Below are 18,146 nucleotides of genomic sequence, written 5' to 3'. Positions count from 1 at the left end.
ACAAGACACTTCTGCTTTGTCTCAAAAACAGTCTTGGTGGGGCTGCTGTGCCAATAGATTCCCTTGCCTTGTCCAGTACAGGCATTCAAGTGAACAGTCGGAAAATTACTACAATTCCACAATAATCATTTCATGTCCTTCTCAAAATCAGCAGTTTTACAGATAAAGTTAACCATTTACAGCTATATTAGGCCCCATTTCTACTTTGGAAAGGAACAGTATCAAAAACAACACTCAAGTTCTTGAGCAAAGAACATTTCACCATTTGACACCAATTACACACATAGTACACCAAACTGTACTGTACTGCCATTATCTTCAGACAACCAGATCCTGGGGTTCACAATGACACTGACCTTAACAAAATAAAAAATATCACCAAATTTACACTCTTTCAAAATATGGAAAAATTCTTCAATGACAAAAGAACATTATGTACATACTACAATGTTCACACCACCTTCCAAGAGAGAGAGAGAGAGAGAATGTTTGTGTGTGTGTATGTGTGTGTGTGTGTGTGTGTGTGTGTGTGTGTGTGTGTGTGTGTGTGTGTGTGTGTGTGTGTGTGTGTGTGTGTGTGAAAGAGAAAGAGAGAGAGAGAGAGAGAGAGAGAGAGAGAGAGAGAGAGAGAGAATGTTTGTGTGTGTGTGAGAGAGAGAGAGAGAGAGAGAGAGAATGTTTGTGTGTGTGTGTGTGTGAGAGAGAGAGAGAGAGAGAGAGAGAGAGAGAAAATGTTTGTGTGTGTGAGAGAGAGAGAGAGAGTGAGAGAGAGAGAGAGAAAATGTTTGTGTGTGTGAGAGAGAGAGAGTGTTCGTGTGTGTGTGTGTGTGTGTGTGTGTGTGTGTGTGTGTGTGTGTGTGTGTGTGTGTGTGTGTGTGTGTGGTGTGTGTGTGTGTGGTGTGTGTGTGTGTGTGTGTGTGAGAGAGAGAGAGAAAATTAAGGTAATATTTTGCATGAACATTACTGAGTGGAATGGAGGCAAACTAAAGAAGCTAGAAAAACTTAAATTAACTAACTTGACTAACTAATAACACCAAAACCTTTAACTTAAATTGGTTAAAATTAATTAACAGTGTAGAGGACAAAGCAAATTAAGTATACAAAACCACTTAATTAAATGCGTTGCTAAACCTGGGTTTGTCTTACTATAAGTGTCTTGTGTGTACTCAGTGGCTGAGTTAGAATTTCTTTAAAAAACATGCACATTGCTATTTTAGGGTTTTCTTTTGTTTTGTTTTGTTTTTAAACTGAGCAAATAATTTGTTTTAGAGTGTGGAATACTCCAAAGAATATTTCACTTCTGTGAACTGATCCTCATAATGTGTAAAGTGAAATCAAAATACCAGCATGGCTGCAGCTTTGAACACTGTTACAAACAGCCCCAGCCTCCCCTATTACCATTATAACTGGTCTGCTGTCCCAATAAAGATCACAGCTTTGACCCCCTAAAACAAACGAAAAAAAAATCACTAATTCCTTTTATCTTAAATTTTCATCCTCGTTTCCACACCAGGAGCAACATTGGGGAATAAATCCGAGCAGCTCGTCAGCTCACCTGAGCTGAAGTGGATCCAGAGGAGTCAGTCCGCAGCTGGCAGAGGTGGATGCGCTCCTTTCCACCCCGCAGTAAAGAGCGCAGATCAGCAGCCTCCGTGACGTGTGCGCGCCGATAGTGTGAATGAAGCTTGACACGGTTTATAACGAGTCAGACGTCTCTCCTCCAACCGGGATGTGCAGTTGTCATTAAACCACGAGAAAGATCTGATGTGCGCACCTCCATGTGCCTCCAAAAGAATCCCCACGAAACTTTGGTGTCATTGATTTGAAATGACAATGGCAACACTTAAATGGAGTAAGCGGTTGAAGATGAGTGAGTGAGTGAGTGAGTGAGTGAGTGAGTGAGTGAGTGAGTGAGTGAGTGAGTGAGTGAGTGAGTGAGTGAGTGAGTGAGTGAGTGAGTGAGTGAGTGAGTGAGTGAGAAATATAATACCAAAAAATTACTGTTAGGCAATAAAATACAGATACGTCTTTTAAAAATTAACTAAAATTCATCATACAACCCAATAACTAAAACTAGGAATGAAAAGAGAAATGGCTGTATGAGCACAAAAATAGGGAACAGAATGTGACCTTTTGACCTCTTAAAATAGGTCAAGGTTAGCCATATTTGAACTTGTCCAAGGTCTGTGTACCAAGAATGTGCCCTGTGAATTTGAAGACCCTGACAGTAATAGAACTGTACTTATGCTGAACACAGACACACAAACAGACAGACGGAGAGACGGACACAAGGCCTTTGCAGTACCTGATGGCCATATTTTGGCCATGGGTAAAAATCAGCTTGACTGTTTACTAAAATTAAAGATGTTAAATTGATAAAGAATTGTTTGGAACGGTCCTTGGATTGGGATTCTTTACTAAATCAGGCAGATTGTTAAGGCACCTTGACACTTTGCACAGATTTAATCCCTGCACTAGGGCGCAATTCATCGTGCCAGTGCAACCCACTTTGTCCTGCTGGATGCCATGCCTTGTCCTATTTGACACCACGTTATATAAAATAAATATTTCGTAGCGGGTGACACATTTGCTCTTAGAACTTGGCTGATTAAACCATCTATCTTCACTCCCGGAATCACAGAGGAAGGTAATTATTTGTTTTATATATTTATATATATATATATATATATATATATATATATATATATATATATATATATATATATATATATATATATATATATATATATATATATATATATAATGTAATGGCTTGGTAAAACAGTTGCATTTTCAATATTTCTTATGAGTTACATAGTGCATCTGTAAAATTATGTTTATTGTGGATGTAACATCTCATCATAATCGTTCAGATGTTGCTGCAGCAATGTGACATTGACTTGCAGTGACACACAGTGTTTTCTAATAGATTGTGCAACATTCACATCGCGTTCGCAAAAGTAATGCGTGCCAGAGATTTTGAACATTTCAAAATTTTCCTTGTGCACTTGCACACAGCCGCACACGCACACTTCCTGCACAGTTTACAACAAGTTTACTCTCTGGCATGCCAGATTGCGTGCCAGTGCGGGGATCAAATTCGTGGAAGTGTCAAGATGGCTTCACAGAGTCTGTTGTCAGTGCAACTTAAAGAACATTCTGATGTGGGAACACAGAATATTTGACCTGAGAGTAGAATGATTGTATTCACACCCTGTTTACCAGTATAGTTCCAGGTGACACACGGGCACTACAGAGTTATTTCAAAATCAAAATCAATTAAGATTTATTTATGAAGCATGTTAAAAATCAGACAAGAGGTGATTTACAGAATTAACATAAAACACACAAATAACAAGCACAGAATCACCGTTGAGTTTGCTGGAACAAATGTTGACGTTGCTGTCAGTGGATGTTTGTTGATGTGGCGTCGCCCTGAAGGCTTGGCTGTCATGTTTTGCCTCCTTGTTTTTTGCTTTCTGTGTTGCCATACACTCACGCGTTTGTGTCCATGTGCGTAAGTGTGCACGAGAGGTGGGAGGCTTATTCCAGGAAATGTTTCACTCACAGGTTTCCAGGGCAACCATGTCGCATTTCGCCTGATAAGTTCCATCTTAAATCAGTCAGTAGACAGAGGAGTGAAAGCATTTCAGTGTTTTCTCTTGTATGTGAGCTTCAGCTGGAGCCCCACTTAAGGTCACTGATGCTCCTTTCCTACAATTCCCACTTTTCCCTTCCTCACTCCTCTGTGTGTAGATACGCAGAAGAAGACTATTGTTTTCTCCAAGTAAACACACTTCAAATGCATGAACGGGTAATAAAGTCCAAATGGAGCCACATCAGGATGACATGCACAATCATTAACATTTTTTTCTAAGTTATCTTCCACAGTGCATTGGAGTTGAAAGCAAATCATGAATACAATCTCAAAGTGCAGATTTTCAGCTTTGATGGTAGCTGCACCCACATGGCATCAACGTCATGATAATTCCAGCATGCTGTGTAACTGTTCCTAATTTTAAGACTTAGGGCTACAGCTTACACCCAGCACACTGCAGTGCAGTACAGCATGCAGCGTGCAGTGTGCAGGGCTATAATGCATGAAGTGCAACACACTGCTGTGCATCACAGTATGCAGCAAACACTGCAGTGCAGCGCACAGTGCAGAATGCAATCCAACACATCGTGCAGCACACAGTGCAGCATGCAGTGCAGTGCATGGCGAAGGACACAGTGCAGGGCGCAGTGCATCAGACAGTGCAGGATCCAGTGCAGTACAACACACACTACTGTGCAGCGCACAGCATGCAGTGTCCATTGTAATCCAATGCACAGTGTGACATGCAGTGCAATGCATAGCGCAGCACACAGTGCAGCATGCAGTCTTGGTCAGCTGATGTTTAGCAAGGTGCTAAGGTAACAGGCTCACTGTACGGAATAGAATAGAATAGAAAAGAAAAAAATAGAATAATCTTTATTGTTGTTGTGCGGCAGGGGGGGGGTGTGTTCAACGCAATTGGTGTATGAAAATTCCAATGAAGTTGGGATGTTGTGTAAAATGTAAATAAAAACAGAATACAATGATTTGCAAATCCTCTTCATCCTATATTCAATTGAATACACCACAAAGACTAGATATTTATTGTTCAAACTGATAAACTTTGTTATTTTTTTCCTCATTTTGAAATGGATGCCTGCAACACGTTTCAAAAAAGCTGGGACAGTGGTATGTTTACCACTATGTTACATCACCTTTCCTTCTAACAACACTCAATAAGCATTTGGGAACTGAGGACACTAATTGATATACGACTTCAGTTGTTCAACAGTCCAGGGTCTCCATTGTTGTATTTTGCACTTCATAATGTGCCACACATTTTCAATGGGCGACGGGTCTGGACTGCAGGCAGGCCAGTCTAGTACCTGCACTCTTTTACTATGAAGCCATGCTGTTTAACACGTGTAGCATGTGGCTTGTCATTGTCTTGCTGAAATAAGCAGGGACGTCCCTGAAAAAGACGTTGCTTGGATGGCAGCATGTGTTGCTCCAAAACCTGGATGTACCTTTCAGCATTGATGATGTCATCACAGATGTGTAAGTTGTCCATGCCATGGGTGCTAACACACCCCCATACCATCACAGATGCTGGCTTTTGAACTTTGCGCTGGTAACAATCTGGATGGTCTTTTTCCTCTTTTGTCCAGCGGACACGATGTCCATGATTTCCAAAAACAATTTGAAATGTGGACTCATCAGACCACAGCACACTTTTCCACTTTGCGTCTGTCCATTTCAAATGAGCTTGGGCCTAGAGAAGGCGGAGGAAATTTCTGGATGTTGTTGATGTATGGCTTTCACTTTGCATGGTAGAGTTTTAACTTGCACTTGTAGATGTGGCAACGAACTGTGTTAACTGACAGTGGTTTTCTGAAGTGTTCCTGAGCCCACATGGTAAGATCCTTTACACAATGATGTCAGTTTTAATGCAGTGCCGCCTGAGGGATTCAATGTTGGTTTTCAGCCTTGCCACTTATGTGTAGAAAGTTCTCCAGATTCTCTGAATCTTCTGATTATATTATGGACTGTAGATGATGGAATCCTTAAATTCCTTGCAAGTGAACGTTGAGAAACATTGTTCTTAAACTGTTGGACTATTTTTTCATGCAGTTGTTTACAAAGTGGTGATCCTCGCCCCATCTTTGCTTGTGAACGGCTGAGCCTTTTGGGGATGCTCCTTTTATACCCAGTCATGACACTCAGCTGTTTCCAATTAACCTGTTCACCTGTGGAATGTTCCAAACAGGTGTTCTTTGAGCATTCATCAACTTTCCCAGTCTTTTGCTGCCCCTGTCCCAACTTTTTTGAAACGTTTTGCAGGCATCCATTTCAAAATGAGCAAATAAATATCTAAATATCTTGTCTTTGTGGTGTATTCAACTGAATATAGGTTGAAGAGAATTTGCAAATCATTGTATTCTGTTTTTATTTACATTTCACACAACATCCCAACTTCATTGGAATTGGGGTTGTACAACTGATGGATTTGGAAACTAAACATATGCCATTAATATATAAAACAAGCAACAACAGCCCCAGTCTCTGATGTGCTGGGAGAGTCATTGCTCCAGGCACTTCATGATTACAGATGTCAAGGTGATGGGTCTGTCAGCATTCAGGCTGTCTGTGGTAGGTTTTTTGGGGATGGGGACGATGGTGGAGGCCTTCAGACATGTGGGAAAGGTGGCATGTGTCCCCGGTTATGTTAAAAAGTTTTACATTTAGTGAGGTAAACATACATGTGGTTCCTGCCACAGAGATCTTGTCTGTAATTTCAGATACTCCTACTGGGATTTTTTGCCTGTTTAGTGGCAACAACAAGTACTTCACTCCAGTTCTTATTGCCAGTAACATTACTGAGTCAGACTGTTTTTCAGGAGTTTGGCCGTAATCAAGCTGGATGACTTGCAGACATCGAAACTATTGACCTGAATTTGGCAACATGGAGAAATCACAAGAGGCAAAGAAAAACCCTTATTAGATCCAGAAATATAAGTTTTGATCAATGAAGTGGATACAAAGTTAGCTATGTATTTTGAAACCCTCAGCAGTGGCTTGAGAAATAAGACAAAGAAAAATGTTGGAGGCAGATTAGACGTGTGATAAATTCTAATCATCCAAGTGCAGAACAATTATTAAAATTAAAATGCAAGGTAAAAAATATGCAAAAAATAATAATAATAATAATAATTTGTTATTGACAAAAGGTCATCCAGAGGTCAGAGTGACTCGTCATCGTCTGCTGTGGTGCAGCCGGAATGGAGAAACCTCAGTGCCGACTTTATGTTGTTTAACACTTTCAGTCTTTCTAATTGACTTTATTATTCATTCATGTTTAAGAATTTGATTGAAAAATCTATAAAAACCTTAAATTAAAGAACTACATGAAGATTAACTAATTAAACTGTTAATATATTGTCTTTTTTCTTCATAGATTATTATTTGGTACAGTGTGTAAATCCTTTCGCTGTTTGGAGTTTGGCTTTTCTAACATAAGGTGCTGCTGTCCGTGCACATGGTCACTGTCGTGCTTAAATTTACACACATTCTGTAATATAATTTCAAGATGTTCAATTCTACACTTTGCATTAAAATGATGGTACACATGGTTTTACAATTACTTCTATCCATATGCAACTTTAGTAAATGAAGGTCTTGGCTATAAAGCTGCAGAGCTGCCAATTTTTCTGTCATTTTTCAGTCATCACATCCTCCCTCAATCCGACTCAAAGCTAAACAACCTGAAATTCGAACTGAGAGATTGTGATTTAAGTGGATGCTAATTGTTTCTTTTCTTCTCCAGCATGCTGCAGTAAAAAAACTAAATTAAAAGGTTTACACACAAACACTTATCGTCCTGAGTGTCGATTATCTGAGTATAACTTGAGATGAATTCTTAACTGATGACATCATCATGCCTTAGAGGGAAATTTAGTTTTGTGATATTTGCCAAACAGCATTAAATTATTTTTAAAAAAGTAGTTAAGTCAGTCATCCAGGTAATAGATAGGAGGCCTGTTCTTGTCCTTTGGTCTTCAGAATGTTTCACAACTCGTCCAACTCAAAAATCACTTGGATGAAGATGAAACCTAAACACAAAGTCCTCTGTGTAAGAAAAATAACTGTAAACCTCACAGACCCTGTGTTCATTCTTTCATTTTACTCTGAGTGAATGAGTGATGAAGGTGGAACCAGTGGCTTTCAAGCTTCTGAGGCTGAACATGAACACATAATCCACTTGGACACAGAGGGAAGCATTACTGCGAATAAAAACACATTAACTCCTGCTGTGTGTGTGCATGCATTTGTGCACATGTGTGTTTAATGATTGGTTGTGTCTTGCAGACAAAGTTGAAGAGATGTCACATGCCCAGAAGGCCACACCGGTGGATATGAAGATTGCCACAATCAAACCCCGCCCATCAAGTCGCTGCTTAGTTACGGCCGCTGACATGAATGTAAGTAAACAAAACAAGAAGAATCTTTTCATTGTCATTGTACATAAATAATGAAATTTGTCCTCTGCATTTAACCCATCCTAATTACAGCTAGACACAAGCCAACCACTCTGAGCAGTGGGCAGCCACGGTCCGGCTGCCAGGGACCAACACCAGATGTAGAGATGCTGCCTTGGTCAGGGGCAGAGAAAGCAGCATATCCTAAATAAGCATGTTTTTGATTGTACACAAATGTGAAGGAAAAAGTGTCTGTTTGAATTTGACTTTGTGTCAAATGAACAGTTGGTTTGGGAGACTGAAATGTGGATGATCATTTGCATTGTGAGGGAACGTGACATTTTGGCCGTGTGGTGCATTTTTTCAGCTCGCAGGTGCCTGAGTGTTGATGAGCCCAGTACCTGGAGAAATACAAGGACACGCCCTTTCACCTGGTTATTTTAGAGATGTGGCGGAGGACCAGTTGTCTGCCTGGCCGGCCTGACGTTTCCATGGTGTTGTGGATGCGTCGAAGTGCAGTATCAGCACATGCTCCCAGACTTGACCAAAACTGGTACAAAAGCAATATCCACAAAAGACTTGAGTGTCCGAGGTACAAAGATGGGTAGAGGATCTCCAGGTTGTCAACAGATTTGTGAGAAAATTATTGAAATGTTTAAAAACAATGTTCCACCAAGAAAGCTGGGAAGGGATTTGCATATTTCTCCCTCATAATATCATTATGATTCAAGGAATTTGGAGGAATTTCAGTGCAGTGGACTGGTGTCCTGCCACGGGAAGTTGTAGACTCTCGGCCACTTCATGCTTTGCAATCCAGGCATAAGCCCCACCCCCTAAAAATCTGATTACATGAGTGGAAAAACACAACAAACACAGATGCTTCCACAAAGGTGTGCTGCATTGTACAGTTAAGCAATTATCCAATCACAATCTGTGGCAGTTATAAAAATTCCGAGCAGTTCAGTTGATTTTAGTCCATTGGGTTAGACGGCACTCTCCACTTAGACTTTGCCAGTCTAAGTCCAGATATATATACTGTAGCTCTTGTCTGTGTATATCATTTGACAGTAGTTTTATTTGCAGTCCCTGTTTAATGACCGTCAAGGAGTAGCAGTGGTACCACCCACCGTGCCAGGAGGGTTCCTGGGGATACCTGAGAAGAGTACCTTGAAAAAGCAAAAGTCAATAGGTATGATGTATAACCAGTATGTGTTTGATAGCTTGTGTATAGCAAGAACGTTTGTCACCAGCACCACTTTTCTGCATGCATGCAGAGGAAAAAAACAGACAAAATGTTCTTCCTCACTTCTTCTTTTCTGTTTTTTCTTTTATTACCAAGTTTTATGAAAATTGGTTCTTCAGTAAAATGGACTATCTTAGGGCCCCTTCATACATAGTACAAATGAGTACAAATCAGGTCGAATCACGGCGGAACAGCTCGTATAAGTGAACCATGAAAACCTCGAGCTGACGGGCAGGCATGAACGATCCCACTGCGACGGTTTCGTGCATGCAACGGTGTCGTGCACGAAACCGTCGCAGCAGGAACACAGTGCAAGCAACTGGGACGTGTTGCACCACATCGCACCGCTGATGTGGAGAAAAATAAAATAAAAATCATTGGGTTGATATAAATAATAAATAAAAGGGGATGCAATACAGAACCCTGTGGTTAAATCAATCAATCAATCAATCAATCAATTTTATTTATATAGCGCCAAATCACAACAAACAGTTGCCCCAAGGCGCTTTATATTGTAAGGCAAGGCCATACAATAATTACGTAAAAACCCCAACGGTCAAAACGACCCCCTGTGAGCAAGCACTTGGCGACAGTGGGAAGGAAAAACTCCCTTTTAACAGGAAGAAACCTCCAGCAGAACCAGGCTCAGGGAGGGGCAGTCTTCTGCTGGGACTGGTTGGGGCTGAGGGAGAGAACCAGGAAAAAGACATGCTGTGGAGGGGAGCAGAGATCAATCACTAATGATTAAATGCAGAGTGGTGCATACAGAGAGCAAAAAGAGAAAGAAACACTCAGTGCATCATGGGAACCCCCCAGCAGTCTAAGTCCATAGCAGCATAACTAAGGGATGGTTCAGGGTCACCTGATCCAGCCCTAACTATAAGCAAAAAGGAAAGTTTTAAGCCTAATCTTAAAAGTAGAGAGGGTGTCTGTCTCCCTGATCTGAATTGGGAGCTGGTTCCAAAGGAGAGGAGCCTGAAAGCTGAAGGCTCTGCCTCCCATTCTACTCTTACAAACCCTAGGAACTACAAGTAAGCCTGCAGTCTGAGAGCGAAGCGCTCTATTAGGGTGATATGGTACTGTGAGGTCCCTAAGATAAGATGGGACCTGATTATTCAAAACCTTATAAGTAAGAAGAAGAATTTTAAATTCTATTCTAGAATTAACAGGAAGCCAATGAAGAGAGGCCAATATGGGTGAGATATGCTCTCTCCTTCTAGTCCCCGTTAGTACTCTAGCTGCAGCATTTTGAATTAACTGAAGGCTTTTCAGGGAACTTGTAGGACAACCTGATAATAATGAATTACAATAGTCCAGCCTAGAGAAAATAAATGCATGAATTAGTTTTTCAGCATCACTCTGAGACAAGACCTTTCTAATTTTAGAGATATTGCGTAAATGCAAAAAAGTAGTCCTACATATTTGTTTAATATGCGCATTGAATGACATATCCTGATCAAAAATGACTCCAAGATTTCTCACAGTATTACTAGAGGTCAGGGTAATGCCATCCAGAGTAAGGATCTGGTTAGACACCATGTTTCTAAGATTTGTGGGGCCAAGTACAATAACTTCAGTTTTATCTGAGTTTAAAAGCAGGAAATTAGAGGTCATCCATGTCTTTATGTCTGTAAGACAATCCTGCAGTTTAGCTAATTGGTGTGTGTCCTCTGGCTTCATGGATAGATAAAGCTGGGTATCATCTGCGTAACAATGAAATGACCCTGGTTCAATAAAAAACAAATGCCACTCAAGGGATTCAAACCTGCAATTTGCAAAAGCTCTGATTACCCGACGGAAACTTTACCACTGCACTACTGCACACTGCACTGCACTACCACTTATAACAGGAACGCAAAATTCTGAAAATCAGCAAGGACATAAACATATTTTTTGTAAAACAGAGAAAAAAGTGCCATGATAACTGACCAAACGGCGTATTCCTGCTGATACGTGACTGAAAGTGGCGTATTTGTCACACTGTTGGCTTGTCATATAGTCCTGCGGTGCGCCGCTCACAGACAAATGTGACATTCAGATCACGTACTGTGTGTCCACAAGAACTGACGGTCTGTTTCAGCTGGGACAGCCTGTTAATGTGCACACTCTGGAGCTCGTTGCAAAAGCGATATATGTTTTTATGTATTTCCACGTGAGGACAGCAAGCACACACACACGTATGTCTGTCAAAATGGTACGTGTTCTGCAGCTGTGACGTCCAGGACCACAGCATGGCTGGCTGTCAATAGCAGCAGCTGTTGACAGCCAGCCACGCCCCATGTCCATTCACCGCACAGACCAAGTGTCACTCTGTGATCAGATGAGAGGCGACTCACCTGTGGGGGGGAAGTGTGAACCACACGCACAGCATGTGTTGGGGGGAGCGGGGGCACCGCGCAAAACACGAGCACATGTGTTGTGGGGGGAGCCGACATTCTGGCACGCCACATGTGTACTTGGCAACTTCACAGTCGTGGGGTCACTTAGACAAATTTCACTGCCAGCTTGAAAGCGAACATCTGCTGACTTTTTTCATGCTAATAGCGCAAATGGCCACACATTTTCTAAAAGCCAAGTGAGCGGTATTAGATGTTCATGTGTGTCACCTGGAATTTGGCCGACACCTGCCATGAGAGGGTTCGATGGGCTCTCACAGGGCACTGTCTGTCTTACAGCTGCTGGTGTGCGCAAATAGTTGTAGCAACAGGTGTACAAGGCGTTGGAGGCAACTCTGATTTTACATGTATTGCATACGATTCCCGCTTCATGTGCAATTTGACCATATTCATGCTATGTGTGCTGGGGCCCTTAATGTTGTTTTTTTTCACAAAGGTTTATGTAACAGAGCTGCCATCAGATGACCAATCTGTTCAGTCTGAATCAGTTACTTACAGTTGGATAATCTTACTCACAAAAGGTTGATGAAATTAAGCAAAAGTAAAATTGATAAACTTAAATACACTACACAATGATACCATACAAACTTGTGTTGTGGCATGATCATACGGAAGTTCAAGTCTCACTGCACTGTGTGGAGAACAGCTGCTTTACCAACGTGCATCTTGGTGAGATGAGATCACAACATAGCAATTTGAACATGTTCAAAACCTCCACAATGTGACTGGTGCTATATTTCACCTGTTAAATCATAGCATACATTGTCAGGTGTTATATTGCTGTTATTAGAAGCAGAACATACACACACGCACAGTTGCACAGACAGACAATCCACCAGACGTCCATAATCAATCAATCAATCAATCAATTTTTTTTTTATATAGCGCCAAATCACAACAAACAGCCGCCCCAAGGCGCTCCACACCGCAAGGCAAGGCCACACAACAATGATGTAAAACCCCAACGGTCAAAACGACCCCCTGTGAGCAAGCACTTGGCTACAGTGGGAAGGAAAAACTCCCTTTTAACAGGAAGAAACCTCCAGCAGAACCAGGCTCAGGGAGGGGCAGTCTTCTGCTGGGACTGGTTGGGGCTGAGGGAGAGAACCAGGAAAAAGACATGCTGTGGAGGGGAGCAGAGATCGATCACTAATGATTAAATGCAGAGTGGTGCATACAGAGCAAAAAGAGAAAGAAACAGTGCATCATGGGAACCCCCCAGCAGTCTACGTCTATAGCAGCATAACTAAGGGATGGTTCAGGGTCACCTGATTCAGCCCTAACTATAAGCTTTAGCAAAAAGGAAAGTTTTAAGCCTAATCTTAAAAGTAGAGAGGGTGTCTGTCTCCCTGATCTGAATTGGGAGCTGGTTCCACAGGAGAGGAGCCTGAAAGCTGAAGGCTCTGCCTCCCATTCTACTCTTACAAACCCTAGGAACTACAAGTAAGCCTGCAGTCTGAGAGCGAAGCGCTCTATTGGGGTGATATGGTACTACGAGGTCCCTAAGATAAGAAGGGACCTGATTATTCAAAACCTTATAAGTAAGAAGAAGAATTTTAAATTCTATTCTAGAATTAACAGGAAGCCAATGAAGAGAGGCCAATATGGGTGAGATATGCTCTCTCCTTCTAGTCCCCGTCAGCACTCTAGCTGCAGCATTTTGAATTAACTGAAGGCTTTTTAGGGAACTTTTAGGACAACCTGATAATAATGAATTACAATAGTCCAGCCTAGAGGAAATAAATGCATGAATTAGTTTTTCAGCATCACTCTGAGACAAGACCTTTCTGATTTTAGAGATATTGCGTAAATGCAAAAAAGCAGTCCTACATATTTGTTTAATATGCGCTTTGAATGACATATCCTGATCAAAAATGACTCCAAGATTTCTCACAGTATTACTAGAGGTCAGGGTAATGCCATCCAGAGTAAGAATCTGGTTAGACACCATGTTTCTAAGATTTGTGGGGCCAAGTACAATAACTTCAGTTTTATCTGAGTTTAAAAGCAGGAAATTAGAGGTCATCCATGTCTTTATGTCTGTAAGACAATCCTGCAGTTTAGCTAATTGGTGTGTGTCGTCTGGCTTCATGGATAGATAAAGCTGGGTATCATCTGCGTAACAATGAAAATTTAAGCAATACCGTCTAATAATACTGCCTAAGGGAAGCATATATAAAGTGAATAAAATTGGTCCTAGCACAGAACCTTGTGGAACTCCATAATTAACTTTAGTCTGTGAAGAAGATTCCCCATTTACATGAACAAATTGTAATCTATTAGACAAATATGATTCAAACCACCGCAGCGCAGTGCCTTTAATACCTATGGCATGCTCTAATCTCTGTAATAAAATTTTATGGTCAACAGTATCAAAAGCAGCACTGAGGTCTAACAGAACAAGCACAGAGATGAGTCCACTGTCCGAGGTCATAAGAAGATCATTTGTAACCTTCACTAATGCTGTTTCTGTACTATGATGAATTCTAAAACCTGACTGAAACTCTTCAAATAGACCATTCCTCTGCAGATGATCAGTTAGCTGTTTTACAACTACCCTTTCAAGAATTTTTGAGAGAAAAGGAAGGTTGGAGATTGGCCTATAATTAGCTAAGATAGCTGGGTCAAGTGATGGCTTTTTAAGTAATGGTTTAATTACTGCCACCTTAAAAGCCTGTGGTACATAGCCAACTAACAAAGATAGATTGATCATATTTAAGATCGAAGCATTAAATAATGGTAGGGCTTCCTTGAGCAGCCTGGTAGGAATGGGGTCTAATAAACATGTTGATGGTTTGGATGAAGTAACTAATGAAAATAACTCAGACAGAACAATCGGAGAGAAAGAGTCTAACCAAATACCGGCATCACTGAAAGCAGCCAAAGATAACGATACGTCTTTGGGATGGTTATGAGTCATTTTTTCTCTAATAGTTAAAATTTTGTTAGCAAAGAAAGTCATGAACTCATTACTAGTTAAAGTTAATGGAATACTCAGCTCAATAGAGCTCTGACTCTTTGTCAGCCTGGCTACAGTGCTGAAAAGAAACCTGGGGTTGTTCTTATTTTCTTCAATTAGTGATGAGTAGAAAGATGTCCTAGCTTTACGGAGGGCTTTTTTATAGAGCAACAGACTCTTTTTCCAGGCTAAGTGAAGATCTTCTAAATTAGTGAGATGCCATTTCCTCTCCAACTTACGGGTTATCTGCTTTAAGCTACGAGTTTGAGAGTTATACCATGGAGTCAGACACTTCTGATTTAAAGCTCTCTTTTTCAGAGGAGCTACAGCATCCAAAGCTGTCTTCAATGAGGATGTAAAACTATTGACGAGATACTCTATCTCCCTTACAGAGTTTAGGTAGCTATTCTGCACTGTGTTGTTATATGGCATTAGAGAACATAAAGAAGGAATCATATCCTTAAACCTAGTTACAGCGCTTTCTGAAAGACTTCTAGTGTAATGAAACTTATTCCCTACTGCTGGGTAGTCCATCAGAGTAAATGTAAATGTTATTAAAAAATGATCAGACAGAAGGGAGTTTTCAGGGAATACTGTTAAGTCTTCTATTTCCATACCATAAGTCAGAACAAGATCTAAGATATGATTAAAGTGGTGGGTGGACTCATTTACTTTTTGAGCAAAGCCAATAGAGTCTAATAATAGATTAAATGCAGTGTTGAGGCTGTCATTCTCAACATCTGTGTGGATGTTAAAATCGCCCACTACAATTATCTTATCTGAGCTAAGCACTAAGTCAGACAAAAGGTCTGAAAATTCACAGAGAAACTCACAGTAACGACCAGGTGGACGATAGATAATAACAAATAAAACTGGTTTTTGGGACTTCCAATTTGGATGGACAAGACTAAGAGACAAGCTTTCAAATGAATTAAAGCTCTGTCTGGGTTTTTGATTAATTAATAAGCTGGAATGGAAGATTGCTGCTAATCCACCGCCCCGGCCCGTGCTACGAGCATTCTGACAGTTAGTGTGACTCGGGGGTGTTGACTCATTTAAACTAACATATTCATCCTGCTGTAACCAGGTTTCTGTTAGGCAGAATAAATCAATATGTTGATCAATTATTATATCATTTACCAACAGGGACTTAGAAGAGAGAGACCTAATGTTTAATAGACCACATTTAACTGTTTTAGTCTGTGGTGCAGTAGAAGGTGCTATATTATTTTTTCTTTTTGAATTTTTATGCTTAAATAGATTTTTGCTGGTTATTGGTAGTCTGGGAGCAGGCACCGTCTCTACGGGGATGGGGTAATGAGGGGATGGCAGGGGGAGTGAAGCTGCAGAGAGGTGTGTAAGACTACAACTCTGCTTCCTGGTCCCAACCCTGGATAGTCACGGTTTGGAGGATTTAAGAAAATTAGCCAGATTTCTAGAAATGAGAGCTGCTCCATCCAAAGTGGGATGGATGCCGTCTCTCCTAACAAGACCAGGTTTTCCCCAGAAGCTTTGCCAATTATCTATGAAGCCCACCTCATTTTTTGGACACCACTCAGACAGCCAGCAATTCAAGGAGAACATGCGGCTAAACATGTCACTCCCGGTCTGATTGGGGAGGGGCCCAGAGAAAACTACAGAGTCCGACATTGTTTTTGCAAAGTTACACACCGATTTAATGTTAATTTTAGTGACCTCCGATTGGCGTAACCGGGTGTCATTACTGCCGACGTGAATTACAATCTTACCAAATTTACGCTTAGCCTTAACCAGCAGTTTCAAATTTCCTTCAGTGTCGCCTGCTCTGGCCCCCGGAAGACAATTGACTATGGTTGCTGGTGTCGCTAACTTCACATTTCTCAAAACAGAGTCGCCAATAACCAGAGTTTGATCCTCGGCGGGTGTGTCGTCGAGTGGGGAAAAACGGTTAGAGATGTGAACGGGTTGACGGTGTACACGGGGCTTCTGTTTAGGGCTACGCTTCCTCCTCACAGTCACCCAGTCAGCCTGCTTTCCCGGCTGCTCGGGATCTGCCAGGGGGGAACTAACGGCGGCTAAGCTACCTTGGTCCGCACCGACTACAGGGGCCTGGCTAGCTGTAGAATTTTCCACGGTGCGGAGCCGAGTCTCCAATTCGCCCAGCCTGGCCTCCAAAGCTACGAATAAGCTACACTTATTACAAGTACCATTACTGCTAAAGGAGGCCGAGGAATAACTAAACATTTCACACCCAGAGCAGAAAAGTGCGGGAGAGACAGGAGAAGCCGCCATGCTAAATCGGCTAAGAGCTAGTAGCTACGCTAAGCTAGCGGATTCCTAAAAACACGCAAAGTGAATAATGTGTAAATAATTTAGAGGTGATTCAGCAGAAGGAGTGCTTTAGTTAAGGCACGTAAAGATTACACTGGGAAACAAATCGTAATCTAGATAACTAGATCAATCTAACTGCGCAGATTAAACAGCTAACAGATACAGAAAAACACCGCTGTGCTCCGGAACAGGAAGTGATACAATACCGCAGTGAGAGCCAACCACCAGTAGAGGCCAATAATGAAGACATCTGAGGTGGAGAGCAGCTTTAATAAACCAATATTTTGTAGCCTGTAGGACATACACATGGAGCTCCACAGAAGAATATCAAAACTGCTGTTGCCTGCATACAACACAAATCCTTCCAGGGGTTTGATTACTTTGTGCATATGCCAGTGCTCATGTGCACTTTTTTCTCTGGGCAAACAAAATCTATGATGTGCTCAAGTTATTTATTGGAGTTTATTATTCACATAAACATGCATTAATAACATCTGTCATAGAGGGTGCAACTTTCTGTCTCAGGTCTTTGTGCACACTCTTCCATTTGGTGCATCACAGACAAAATATGCCTGAAAATTAATCAAAAGTATGAAATAATTGCATCTTTTGTGAACACAATTGTTGGGGATTTTTTATTTTTTTTGTATTACATTTCTCTCTCAAAGCGGAGCCCTACATCTGGTGCGGAGACCTGTGCAGCGCTGCACGCAGTGCACACATCCTGCACATGTCACCACACTGATACAGACACACATGTTGAACATGTGCTGCGTTCCGCAGTTCCTCTAAAATATACTTCTGTGGTATGTTGATATGGTATTGCGCTACATTGATTGGGCACAGGCGCATTGCATCACTGTGCAGCGAGCAGCCGGCGTAAGTAAACAAAGGTTAGTCATTACGTGCGTGCATGTAACAGTGTATGAATGTCCACATAGGATTTGGTAAGTTATGGTAATTTGTGTGATGGTAACGTTCAAGCTCTTGTCCTTTAGGGTGGGTTTTAAATTTCTGCAGAAATGCACTATGTGCAGGTGACGCATGTCATAGCTATTACACAAAATAATAAAAAAGTTGTGTTAATTGCACTAAGAAGTGCCGTTAGCTTGCCATAATGTGCTATTAATGCTCAGAGGACTTGTTCTGTGCACTCAATACAATATTAAAGCTAATTACAGATACATTAGAATGAGCCAGTCAGCAAAGTCATTAATATTGGAGG

General features: G+C 41.3%; 1 protein-coding gene across 1 annotated transcript in view; it reads left to right on the top strand.

Annotated features, from left to right (window-relative positions):
• The window catches only part of shank2b (SH3 and multiple ankyrin repeat domains 2b), a 618,688-nt gene that overhangs the window by 518,673 nt on the left and 81,869 nt on the right, over nt 1-18,146 (top strand). The window contains exons 20-21 of the mRNA XM_034184578.1: nt 7,904-8,016; nt 9,097-9,202. Of these exons, the coding sequence (XP_034040469.1) occupies nt 7,904-8,016; nt 9,097-9,202 (219 nt within the window). The remainder of the gene's footprint in view (nt 1-7,903; nt 8,017-9,096; nt 9,203-18,146) is intronic.

This window comes from Thalassophryne amazonica, chromosome 2 (assembly GCF_902500255.1).
Source record: "Thalassophryne amazonica chromosome 2, fThaAma1.1, whole genome shotgun sequence".
Lineage (NCBI taxonomy): Eukaryota > Metazoa > Chordata > Actinopteri > Batrachoidiformes > Batrachoididae > Thalassophryne > Thalassophryne amazonica.
This window is presented reverse-complemented; position numbering and strand designations above follow the sequence as displayed.